Below are 13,483 nucleotides of genomic sequence, written 5' to 3' on the forward strand. Positions count from 1 at the left end.
ATATCGTACAGTCCCTTAGTAGATTTGTTTCATGACAATTTTCTTTCTCAACAAGACAATGTGCCTGCCCCACCCTCCCTAATGACAGTTGTTACAAGTGATCCCATGGGTATAAGGTGATTGAGATAAGATAATGAGAATATTCTGGTCTGTTGCCTGGGCACTACCCACAGTTCCCAAAATAGACAGGATGTTAATTACAATGATTGGATGCATTGTTGGGCCTTATTCTACATAATCAGTATAATGTTATTGGAGGAAGGTTGCATATAATATTATACATGTATATGGAAAATCAGGCATGATATATGCTATAATGAAGTCATAATTATCTAGAACTTGTCGTAATTGTTTATTAGTACGGTATGTATAAGGATGTGTGACCACTACATTGACTAGTCTGACTAGTACTGTAGGCTGGAATGTGTGTTCATGCCTGATCGCTTATCCCTAAAGCCATTCCTTGCTGACCAAATATACAACATAGCAAAACATCACAACTACTTCTTTCTACAGCTCATAACACTTTGTGAAAGGTTTTCCTTCTGACGGTCTCTATTCCACAATGGGTTCCATTGTATTACTGACTTAGGCTTCCTAGTTAATGAAAAAAAGTCCACAATACATGGTTTTGTAATAGCTCTGTATTGATTTGTTTTGCTTCAAGCTGGACCAGGTGGATGTAAAAGCTTCAATATTTGTTCCATCATTCTAATTTTGTGCTAGCCTGGATTTCAGAAATTGCACTTCCTTAGTTTAGCCTAAAAAATACATCATTCCCTGGCAGGGGGTCTAATTAAGATCTGGCAAGATGCCCCTGCCATCATTATAAGACAATTACAATTAGTGTATATAATTATAGCATTACAAAGTAGGTCGATGACCTGTAGAACAATTGCTCCACAGTGTAACTCGACCCTGTGGGTTTGACTTTGAACTTCACAGCAGGTTAAAAAACAGCGGAAATTCTCCTGTTTCTACAACATGTCACGAGCGGCGGGACAGGAGTACCGCGTATTTGTACAGCGACTTTTCGTGTAAAAACACTCAGACAAAACAATGAGCAAGTTAAGATCAACAAGTTGGGGAAAAACATGCTCTGTGATGTGGGGAACCAAAACCAAGGGCACTGTAGTCTTCTAAGTGTATGCAACAGGGGATAGGATCCCTTGGAATAGCATGTTCTCATGCCTGGCTATTGTGATGGAGAGAGACTGTGGTATTCAGACAGACCCCCTGGGTGATGAGTTCTATACACTGTCAACAAGGTGACTGATTTCCCAAAGAATAGGGCATTATAAACATCTGACCCAGAATTTCCTCTTAGTATAATTAATATTGTCTGCATTTGAACAAAACTGTAAAGTAATTTTTTCAATATTTCAACATTTTGGTGTAAATAACAGTTAGTAATAGTACAATTCAAGATTGTATACTATCCCCGTGAGGCTAGTCAAGTAAAGGTTTCAATGCAATGCAACAGTATTCTGCATAGACTGTTATAGAGCTCACAAGGCAGAGCTAGTTACTACCTGTGAATAGAAAAACACCTGTTACTGCTAACTCAGAGCCAGACCACAAACATGTGGTGTGGTCTGGCTAGACTAACCCCCTCACTTATCAGTCTTTAGACAAAACCACCTGTGAAATGACACAGAACAACCTGTATTCAGGACAAAAGAACACATAAGTCCACAATTTACCTGTCTGATATTTTTCACAATCATGTATTAACAACAATTTGTGTGCATTTTGTGTTTTTGTTTTCTTTAATGTCTGTTTATGGCATTTGTTTGGTCTCCCTCAGTTACAGACAAACAGCAACAACGCCAGTTACAAAGTAGCGTCCTCTACAAATGTAGTTTTAGACCAAGTCATTCAGTCACCGAACAAAGGACCATCTCTTTCTGGGGGGAGGGGGGTCTTAGAGTTTTGTTTATCAACATACATTACACAGTGATTATAAATGGTTGTAAATCTCTTCAATATGGGCCACTTTGTAATTGATGAAGGTCATCAGCATGTATACACACCTGTGTACCTTCTTCTATCAGTTGCACACCTGTAAACACACAGGTTTTCTTACCTACCACCTAATGAATCCACTCAATTTTGTCCTGTACCTGAACCATGTAGCCAGGCCAGAGTCTCTATGGGGTTTGTTACTCTCCGTGACGCAAACAGAACGAAACACGAACCTTAAGATAAACAAGGTTATAAGAAAGGCTGGCACAAAAGAATCTTCATCATGACCAATACATTTTACATGGATAAACAACGCGTGAAAGCTTCGGTGTGGCTTCTGTGTGTTTCATTTGACGTGTACGCAACACTAATATTAGTCTACGATGTCAATCTGCTTTGTTGACATGCAAATAAATCTTAACTCTAAGCCACGTTCAACAGAACGGAGCACAAAGAATACTTTGTCTGAGACCATATGAACATGTACTAAATCTCTTGTTGAATTACTAACATGGTAACAAACTGTATTTCAAAGTGAATTTCTTACTGACTGCTTCTTTCTGAAAGTGAATTATTATCTTTTCTAGTGAAATAATAAAACAGGTTTACATGAAGTACAAATGTTAGCTCTACTCTAGGCAACAGACAATACTATCAACAGTGCTTCTGTTCTGTTTTCAACATAATGTGAGATTGAACTTTTTACTTGTACAAACTATGTTAGGTATGGTTTATATGAAGTGTGAATGTTTTCTATTGTTAGGTCCAACTTTACTTGGCAACAACAATACTTGTCAATCATTTTCTCAGCCATCACAACCTTTAACCTTATTAAGCCCGGATTCGATATTGCTTCGGCTATAACTGACAAATTGGCTCACACCCTGTTAGCTTTACTAACTCAGGACTCATGTGTCAATAACGTTAGGTACAATGTTATGCCATCTCCTAGGGGACAAAACCACTTCCAATCAAAATGTGACACTTAAAAATCGCTCTGAGTCTTTTTGGGTATAAAAGTATATATTTATGGAGGGACGGTTGTGTTTGTTGGTACACAACATAAGAGCCAAAGTGGCGGCAATAAAACCTATTGAAACAAAAGGTCATGACAGTTAGTGGTACTTGAGATCTAAGTGTTATGAACTACTTTTAGTAAGTGTTCAAATTGAATTTATCAGTTGAAAAGGTCATCATGCCCTTGAGTAAAAGCTTGAGCTGTAATTAAATAACTGGTATTGTCTAAAAAATGATACCTTTAACACTCTTAAGCTTCTTTTGGTGATAAATACTTCATTCAAGCTCATATTCAAAGTTCAATTCTAGCTGAAAATGTTTTTCTTGGCAACCTTTGAGTATGACAACTGTTACTACCACAGAAATATTTACTACTAATAATACCAGTCTTTCATTTTGATGATTGCTCATTAAGGTGCATACCATATTGAAAACAATTACAACCAATGACTGACTCTATACAATACTACTAGTAACTGACTCAGACTGTACATAGGGTGTTCTATGACGTGTTCTCTGCAAAGTAACGGAAGGAATGTCCAAGGCTTAGGTGTTGTCTTTTAGAACTGTATGTCTTGGGCATGCAACTGCTTAAGGATATTCACGGTTCATTGTTCACCTGGGGCAACAGGTAAGACCCCCTGTCCTGCTCCAGAACCAATTAGCACTGTTGACGTAAACATCTACATTTTCTATTTACGATGAAGTTTCATTACCGGGTAACCCCGCACTGCTATCTCATACACAGAAGATTAGACCTAAGGGACAAATCCTTCCAAGAATGCTGTGCTAACAGTACTGACAGTAGAACCTGTCTGTGGTTAGTATATGTGTTGTGGGGCTTATCTATCTGTGGACGGTATCTCCAGGTATAAACGGAGTTGTTTATTTGCACTGTTACCCTACCTGCCTGGGGGTAGGGGTGTTTAGGTGAGGGTTATTCAACAGGTGTTTCTGCCGCAGGCAAGGTGTGCACTGACTCCTAATAAGCCTTTGAAAATAGAACTCAGTATACAGTACCATGTATATACAGTAGTATATAGAACTCAGTAGTGCTATAAAAATTACATCATAGCTTTTGGTATATCAAATGATGCTAACTTGAGGTAAGATTGTAGTATTTTTGTTTCATTTTCTGCTGCTTGCAAAGAAGTCAAAACCTCAAACGTGGCAACAATACTGAATATCAAATCTTACAGTGGATTAGACACTTTGTTCTGCATTCACAATCCGTTACATGTACTAGTGCGTGTTATAATTTGGTCGCTTGCAATTTGCCGAAATGGGTATGAATTTGCACTGATTTACAGGGAATAACAGAATAATCAATCTGATTCTGAGATAGAGAGAGACGATTATTTTAAAAGAACAAAAAAAAGCATATATTAGGTATTGTTACAGAGTCTTTAAAAAACTACCCGTATTGTTTCTAAAATGCCTTGTATGTAGGGCATTTTGTATTCACAGGGCAAACTAATAATTACATACTTCAAAAGACACTTTGTATGGTCTATATCGTAGGTCCTCTTCTCTGTTCAAAGTACTCCTGAAAGTAAACTTACTTTGTCATTTGCTCTTATCTGACTATGGAAGAGGCAATATAGTGTGAGAGCCACTCACTTGAATAAATATGCCTTACACTAAATGCACCATTTACTGGTACCAAATTTGAAATTACAAGTGGACTGGGGCAATTTGCCACCCATGTTAGTTCTTACAAAATGTCACTGTGTACAATAACTATAATTGAGAAAACTTGTACATGTCTTGTATTTTGTTTGGGAAGTTTTCAATACAGTAACTGCACAGTGGGCCTTGTAAAAAGATTTTATTTGTTGTGGATGATTTGTATTCATTGCAAAGGAACAAACCAGACCCATACTGTAAAATCACAACTAACAAAATGTTGTTAGTCTACAATCAAGACAAAAACATTGTCAAAAGAAAACCTAAAGTTCTCATTGAAGTCATTCCTACATAACCACAGAATAAAAGGAAACTTGCTATCACAACAGACACGCATCATTGTGGAAATCTTCAGATTGGACAGTGATCTCACCTTATTGGTTTTTAGAATTTCCCAACAACAGGATGGCCCAGTACATGCTAACACATGGAACAACATGTGCTCTATCTTATCATATCCATCTATCTATACTCAATCACCAGTCACTCTCCCCCCCAGGTGGTCCCAGTAGCATAATTCACCTTCCAAGGAGATTATCATTTGTCATCACTGACAGCTTTTTTATGTGAGTTTGAAAGGATGGGTGGAGCAAGTTGAGGTGAAATTGTTACAACCCTGTAGTGTAGCCTGGGTACCATCTTTAGCAGTATTACCGCTGGCTCTCTCTTGAAAGATGTTACCCAGGCTAGTACAGGGTTGTACAACTTGTACCAGATCCACTTTGCTCATTCTTTCTAACTTAAAAGATGTCATGTCAGTGATAACAAATGATTTTATCTCTTCCTTAAGGCTGGGACAACCTTCAGGGAAAATTTACTGAGTAACAACATGGGCACATGTTGTTCCATGTGTTTGCATGCTGAGTGTAAGGAATGGGCCAGTGTGTCTGGGATAAACAGAGCCCAACTTCGTTTGGAAATTCTAAAACAGTTACCACTAAAATTCAAAGGTACCATACAGTATTTCTGTTGTGAGTTGCATAACTTAATATGTGTTATTCTGAAAGTAAAAGAAATCTACAAACTGAGAGATTTCTATTATCGAGTCTGAGCTTAATGATTAATAGATGTGTTGAATGTAACTCATGTGTTCAATCTCACTGCCCATGCCTATATAGTCATTGAGCACAGCACGCCACTTCTTTTGCAATTCACATATCACAATCAGTCTACCAATGGGCCAGGCTTGGCTTCACACCTGTGTCAGAAAAGCTACTCCAGAGCAAGTCAATGTAAAAGTTCAAAGAGGAAAGAGGCCGGACAAAGTACTTGAGTGAGAGAACAGCTACTATTTGTTCTTTCTTTGACTTTTAAAAGGTCGTTCAGTTTCTTCGACTGATGTGGTGATTGGAGAGATCATTGTTGACCTGTCCTCCACCCCAGAGTAAATTGCTGGCATGGTTTCTGACCGACAAGCCTGGCTGAGATGTGTGGTCAACTGCTCCCCAGCCACTCTCGCATGTTGATGATGAATTGTTGACCACAATCAAAGTCAGACTCAGTCAAAAGATGCAGGTAATGAGGAAACCCGTATATTCTTGGAAGGATCCAGGATGTTACTGTAAAGAGGTCAAACCTGTTTTCTGACCTAATTTCTGGGACAGTGGTACATGTATGGCTAGCAGTTGCAGAGTATCTAGTACCCACCAGACTCAAATCTGATTTCTTCCCTGATTAAAAGTTAAAACATGAGTTCAAACTACACGAAGAACAAGCTATAGCTAGTTTCAAAGGCGCAGCTAATACTGACCCAAACACCAGCAATAAAAATCCAATTAGGACCCAATATAAATGGGTTCTCTGTAACTTAACACATATTTTTCGTACTTGGAAAGCAATCAACAGCTTCCTTGTACACGCATTATACAAACTGTGGCCATTGTTGGTCCTAATCCCCCAAATCGCCTGAGTCAGTTCTTTTTGTGAAAAGCCCTGGGAGCAAACAACTGCCAACAACCTGGGGGAGCACTGGCTAGTGGCTTTTCCATGCAGTATTGATGGGGTTTTAACTTAAAGTGATGTGGGCTTTCTCACCTGCACTATTGTGTTCAGAGAAAGAGCGGCCGTGCTTCGGCCATTCTCTGCAGAGATTTGAGCCACAGCAGGTGGGAGGAGTTTACTTTAAACAAGCTCCCCTAGCAAGAGTCCGGGTCTGTGTCTGACTCTAAAGGCTGGATTAAACATTTCCCAGTAGTCGTATTCTGTGAAATATCGCCTCTCACAGTCCTACAAGACTTTTCTGAAAGCTTTGTCCCCAGGCCGAGTATTAGCTAACACAACAAAGCAGGCCCCTTGCCAAGTTGTGTATCTAGGTACCCACATAATACAGGATTAAAGAGCATAATATAGTGGACTCTTACTTTAAACGTTTCTACCATAATGCCTTCGGGTGCATGTGTCAGAAATCAATTATTTAATGTGATGTATCACCGGAAAGTCCGTTTTTCACCTTGGGTGACTTAAACGTTTTCATGACAACCAACAAAACCGGAATAAACACTTTTTGATCTTTGCAAATACCTGCCCAGTGACTTGGAAGTACAGTGCAAAAATATATCATGCTACATTAGGCTAAATGCTTCTTGGTTTGACAAGTAGCTAAGCCATTATTGTGTGGCAGGCACAGTATGGGGTACTAATGAGTGAGCTGTTTTATAGACTTTTAATTAATCATATTAAGTCGTAACAGTCAGTTGAAGATTACAATCTGGGAAAGTAATGATTCCAGAAAAATCGGTCTTTGTTACTGCTTGTTGTTACTGTTTTTGAGCCTGTTCACATGCCTGAAACCTAACATGTTGTGAACAGAAAGGATGAACCTGTTGCCATAATTAGAAGCTGTGATGAAAAGCAGACCCTTGGATCACATCAGATAAAGAAAGGTGCGCACCTGTACTCAAAGGATTATGTGCATTTATGGGGCTTTTCAGGTCATGAGAAGCTGACAATTTAGTAACAGTAACACATAGTTTGTGGTTTTTAGAGGGATACAGGTTTGACATCCTACCCTACAGTACACAGTAGCCTTTTGACTTTTCCCTTGGGGCATGAGGACTCATTAGACGTGAAATCTAATTTTGGATTTGCTAACTTGATACTTGCAGAGGCTGTTGATCTAAAGAGCTATTTCGTCTTTAATTCAATAGACAATCTGTTGACCTGCAGAGCTTTTCTTAACGTAAATCTAATAAACTATCGGTTCACTTGGGGTAAAAGGCAAGTGATGTTTCAGAGTTTTCTGCCATGTAGAAGTTTCATGATACAAAGTATTGAAACTCTTTCTCCCTTTTCTTTTTGGAAATTATAGAATTAAGGAAATGAGAAAAATCTGATTCCTTTTGAACAATTGAACTGATGCCTAAAGAAGATTTTAGTTATGCATATCCAATACATGTATATGATTCTGTTAAAAAAAGTGTTATAGAATGCAGTGTAACTTCTTATCATCTGTGCTTTCAAAGTACATCTCAATTTACCTACTAATGTACACGTAAACTCAAGCCTGAATTCAGTCTTTGAATTCATTTTTCATAAATTCATTTTTCATATCCTTGTTTATTGCCCAAATAACCCTCTAGGCACTTTGGGAGATAACAATGTTTTTTTGAGACACAGAAACCAACATGTCCACCTGTCCAGTGTTCCACACACACCCACACCCCCAGTCATGTCAACACATCTAATATCTTGACATTTCGGCTTACCCCCGTGAGACATAAACAAACAGGACCTCTCACACATTTCACCGCTCCGTCTACCACGACTTTCTCTCCTGCGGCCCGCTGCACACGAAAGCGGCCTGCGTGAACCTGGCCTTTGTATGGTATGTCGTGTACAGGGCTCGAAATTCATTTTTGGGAATAGGTGCACTGGTGCACCCAACCTAAAAAATTGGGAGCACAAAAAATTGTTTGGGTGCCCCATGTAAGGTAAAATAAGTAGAATGTCCACAAAATTTAATTATATTTCATTTCATTTCTAAAGAAAAGTACTATAAAGTACAGTATAACAATGATTGTATTATTTTTCTGACACGTCATCATCATCATCATAAGGACTATGATGATGATGCTATACATTTAACATCTTTACATACGTACATACTACAAAAATATTTAGGTGAACAGAACAAGGTTGGGTGCACAGCTCCAAATTTGGGTGCACTAAGGTGCACATGCACCCAGTATTTCGAGCCCTGTGTGTATCTACAACAGCCTCGGAGCAATGAGTGCCAACAAGAGGCACTTCACAAACTCTCCACTCCCCCCAGCTGCCTACATTCACTCTTGTTTTGACACATATCAGTGCTTAGCTCAAGTATCATCAACACCTTGGGTTAAAGTTAGACGTAAGTCTCCAATGAGGAAAAAAACATACTATCATAAATGCCATTTACAAAACAACACAGAAAACAACTATCCATAAGTCTTGATGCTTGGCTTTCAAACAGATACAACTGCATAAAGTTGTTGCCCGTAACATTAGCTTGTTTACAGAAAACTTTGTGATTTCACTAAGATTCTTATGAATATAAGCAGGAACATTAAGTCATTGTTTATCATTTTCTGGATCATGCAAAATAGTACTCTACAGTAGTCTCTACACAAACAGCTAAAGTTTTTAAACTTTCAAGTTCATAAACTTTTCATGAACAGTTTGTAATTGCACCAGGTTCTAATATTGCCATAAAATTCTATTATAAAAAGCATACAAGTGTGAAGTGTGTTATTATTGAATGTGAAGGACTGTAATTTGGACTGTCCTTTGCCAAAGTCCACAGCAAATCTGAAAGAAGTGATGTTGATATATTAGAACCTACATGAATAATATGACCCCCCCCCCCCGAAGAGACCTACATTGTACAACACAGCTTGACACAATGATAACAGTTTATTAAAGTGTGTCCTTTTGTCAGTGATGAACATGGTTTGGAGAATGTCCTTCAGTGGATTCTACAAAATATTACATTTGCTAAGAGTAAATGCGATGGTATTTAGCCACTGTATGATTTGCACTATTTAAGGAATGACCCCTCGGCCATTTGTTACAGTCCAATAGTGGACAACCGTTCTGTTCTATGGAATGATAGTGTTTTTTTCGTTCTTGCAAGCGTGGCATTCCTAAAAGAAGGCACATTGTCAGGGGCTAGATGAATAGACTTTGCCATTCTACCGGGGCAGTCTATTGGTCGTGATGTTTTTCTTCCAAACAGGGCAATGAAGTGAGGACCATTAACACAAGACTGACCATGCACACAATGACTTGTTGACAATACATGTAGTACGTGATGCACTGCACTTTACTTTAGAATAGGACCAATACAACGCTGTACTGAATTCTGCTAGGAGGATCACTTGTTTTTCATTTAGTTCAGTCTTATTTTACTTACTGATTTGATATTCTGTTATTGGAAAATTTCCTCAACTTGTCCACAAACTTGCAATTGATAAATAGCCAAATGAATATCATTCAACAGGTGGTCTCAGGCAACTATGTAGAGCTACGATTTGTATACAACATTGCAGTGACAAAACGGTTGAATTGTACCCTATCATGCTGCTCTGACTAATTACTTAGCCTTGACCCGTGGAAGCAAAGTTTGCCAGGGAAGATACATATCTGTCTCTTATCTGATGTTCCACTGTCACTTGACACTCAGTAACAACAGCTTCCCTCCATGCAGAAAAAGAAATTTGCATACAGCTATGTAGTGCCTGTATTTGCCAGATCCATTAGAGGTGTTTCAGACCAGAGTTTTAAACAGTTTGGCAGTCATCACACCAAAATACATTTGACCTATCTAATCCTTTGTGATTTCCCTGCTCATAATGTCTAATTCTGGATACATTTAAACAAGGTAACAGCTTGATCTCAGCATTAAATGCACCAGGGCTCTGCTGGGATCAAATCGTTCGACTTTCCTGTTTTGTAACCCAGGAAACACTCAGGAGGGTCTGCATGGAGGGGTCCCGACCACGCTCCACGTTAAATTTTTACGCTGACTTCATGAATTCAGTAAATTCCGGTAGCTACAACGCATTACGTAGAATCAAATGGCGAATTACGCTCTACACAAAATGCCGCAATTACGCTTTATGTTGAATTAGAGCGGTCTGTCTATGCTCTACATAGAATTAAAATGGCCGATTACGCTCTACGGAAAAAGGCATGCGGGCCCCCGCTCGTCTCGTGGTTTCTGTGTTGCTAAAGAAAGAACTACAAGCTGAGATAATTACCTGATGATCGAGCTATGAAAAAATATGGGATTAGTCACAGTAGAAAGTACACATGTAGCAAGATCAAAGTTAATGTCTGTGAATACTTAAACAGCATAGCACAGCACTTGAATTGAATATGCGAAATTCAATATGTACAGAGTAGCTAGGTGAGCTAACACTGATAATGATAGGAATGTAATTAACGTAAAAATGATAAAGCATCACCTAGGATACCACTTGTCACTTTGTGTGTCTACACAATGTACCTTTAGATTTGGTAAATTGTAGGTTGCCATAACTCTCAACTGTTTACCCCCAACAGGGAGAAACCATATCACACCAGAGGGAGGGACTATACCTGTATTTGTCTTTTTTTCCCTTTCTTGATATGAAAAGGAATGGTCTGGCCAAGGAGATCCAATGAAAAAAAAAGAAAGAAAACAACTGTCTTTCAACACTACACATAACCCGCCTATTAAAGTCCCACTATTGTTTGTGACTGCTCTACACAACGCGATTCACACCTGGCTTCTCATCAAAAGGAACACCAATTAACTACCCAATGTACTTGACCTTGCCGTCATGGTTAAACCTTGATCCTCTTCCATTTCTCCACATCCTGCTTCGGTACACACACAAATGCACTTCTATTTACCGATTCAATCATGTGAAGGTCGCCCTGTACATTCACACACAGGGAAACTTTTCAAAGACCCCTTTTTGTACACAGGATTCATACCAACAATGAATATTTCCAATCCTTGGAATTTGATTCTGACTTAATTTCCAAAAAACACAATTTTTTCTCAGGTGTAGATGCACTGCTATTACAGTATAGAACCTTTTAGTTCATATCAATCTAATATTAGAAACTTATGTGTATATCTACTTGTATACTTACTTGTAACTACTGAACTAGTATAAGGTAAATGTGTTTATATCAGTCACTGATATAAACACATTTACCTTATACTCAGTGTTCAGTGTCCACTGTGTCCTGCATGACCTAGAGTACAATTTTTCCGGGACACTAGCTTAGATAATTACCTTTTCCTCTGGGCACGCTGCAAAAAGCAGTGCAACTCCGATACAATACAAGCGAATTACAGGTGCGGCACCTGTCAGGCGTCGGACAGGTGATACACCTGCTGCATGCTACCTGTACGGGGCGGCTACCTTAACCAAAAACATCCACAGATTGGGTTACCTAATCAACACCTGTACTCATCTTTAAACTGTTGATGTTACATAATTTGTGGCAACACCATTTTAGAGATGATGTGAAACCATCCTTCTAAAAGGTAAGATACGAGTAAACTTAAGGGGAGTTAGACTTGAGGGGACGACTCAATAAAAATCATAATCTCTCACAAAATGGGGTTATTGTATCCTGTAACGTTACATGTGTACATGTAAACGAGCTAAAGGATAATTTTTCTGCCAGACGTCTACGCGTATAGGGCGCCGTGTCTTTAGTAAAAGAAGTTCATATCAGTAACTTCTTAACGAAATCAAGGAGTGTTATTCTTAATTTCTGAACCATACGTTCTTGAAGAAACTGCCAGGAAGGCATGATTGAGTATTTGAAAAGTTGGCAGGCGAGAAAACTCTTCATGTTGTTGCAATCAACACAATTTTTCAAGCACGCTGAGCAACAAGTGGGCGAGTGATAGGATATGGTCAAATCGATCAGCCCTAACCTTGGGTTATCGGTGTCCAGCAGCCTGACCAGCCCCCACAGGAAATCCTCGGACCCCGAGTGGCTCAGGAAAGTGCTGACCGTGCCCTCCTTGTCCGCGTGCAGGTCAGAGACGAGCATCTCTAGGGCCTCGTGAGACCGCTTGTCCTTGCAGAGGAGGGACGAGAAGTACTCCTGGTGATCGCCCCGCCGAGTCCGCACGACTTCTCGGTCGAAGCCGGCGTTCTTCGCCAGGTCTACCGCCATCTCAACTCTCCTTTAGGTCGTCATCGTCCCGTAGAAAGACGCTGTTTACTAATCTGGAAACATTTTGCAGTTTCCCATAGAAAGTGAGCGTCAAAACAACTCTCACCGGGCTCCCCACTACGCTTCGTGTTTTGTGTAGCTGTTACTATTGGCCGATTGGGAGTTAAGTGGACCGTAGGTATTATCAGAGTAGGGGTGCTGAGATATATTGCATTTTATAATATACCAATGAATACTAAAATTTACCAATAACTGAATACTATTGTATTAAACTGAATGACATAAATGAAATTCTTTTCATATTTTTGAAAAGATATAGTTTTGTTAGACAAAAAATACCATGTAATGTATCGATACTCCCCTGAGGTAGTGGACATACTTTTTAGCGAATGGCATGACGGGTATACGCTTCCTGTTGACCTCTGACAGTTCTAGTCTATGCCAAAAATGTATAGGGGAGTTAAAGCAAACAGTGATATGATTTATTAAATAGAGATAATTCATGACAGTTTTGGTATTTCTAGTACTTTATATGGAATTTACAAGATATATTATTTATGTTACTTTTATTTGGAATGGTAATCAGATACGTTGACTACGGATGAGAATGTTGATATCACCCTGTCCACCCCTATCATCGTGACATTCTAGT

At 39.1% G+C, this 13,483-nt stretch overlaps 1 protein-coding gene across 2 annotated transcripts in view; it reads right to left on the reverse strand.

Annotated features, from left to right (window-relative positions):
- The window catches only part of LOC109466140, a 27,594-nt gene extending 14,616 nt beyond the window's left edge, over window positions 1-12,978 (reverse strand). For both annotated transcript variants that reach the window (XM_019763787.1, XM_019763786.1), the window contains exon 1: window positions 12,587-12,978. In XM_019763787.1, coding sequence (XP_019619346.1) covers window positions 12,587-12,831 — 245 coding nt within the window. In that variant the 5' untranslated portion in view covers window positions 12,832-12,978. The remainder of the gene's footprint in view (window positions 1-12,586) is intronic.
- Between the last annotated feature and the right edge of the window lie 505 nt (window positions 12,979-13,483).

The sequence above is a fragment of the Branchiostoma belcheri genome, unplaced genomic scaffold (assembly GCF_001625305.1).
Source record: "Branchiostoma belcheri isolate BF01 breed outbred unplaced genomic scaffold, Haploidv18h27 scaffold16, whole genome shotgun sequence".
Taxonomy (NCBI): domain Eukaryota; kingdom Metazoa; phylum Chordata; class Leptocardii; order Amphioxiformes; family Branchiostomatidae; genus Branchiostoma; species Branchiostoma belcheri.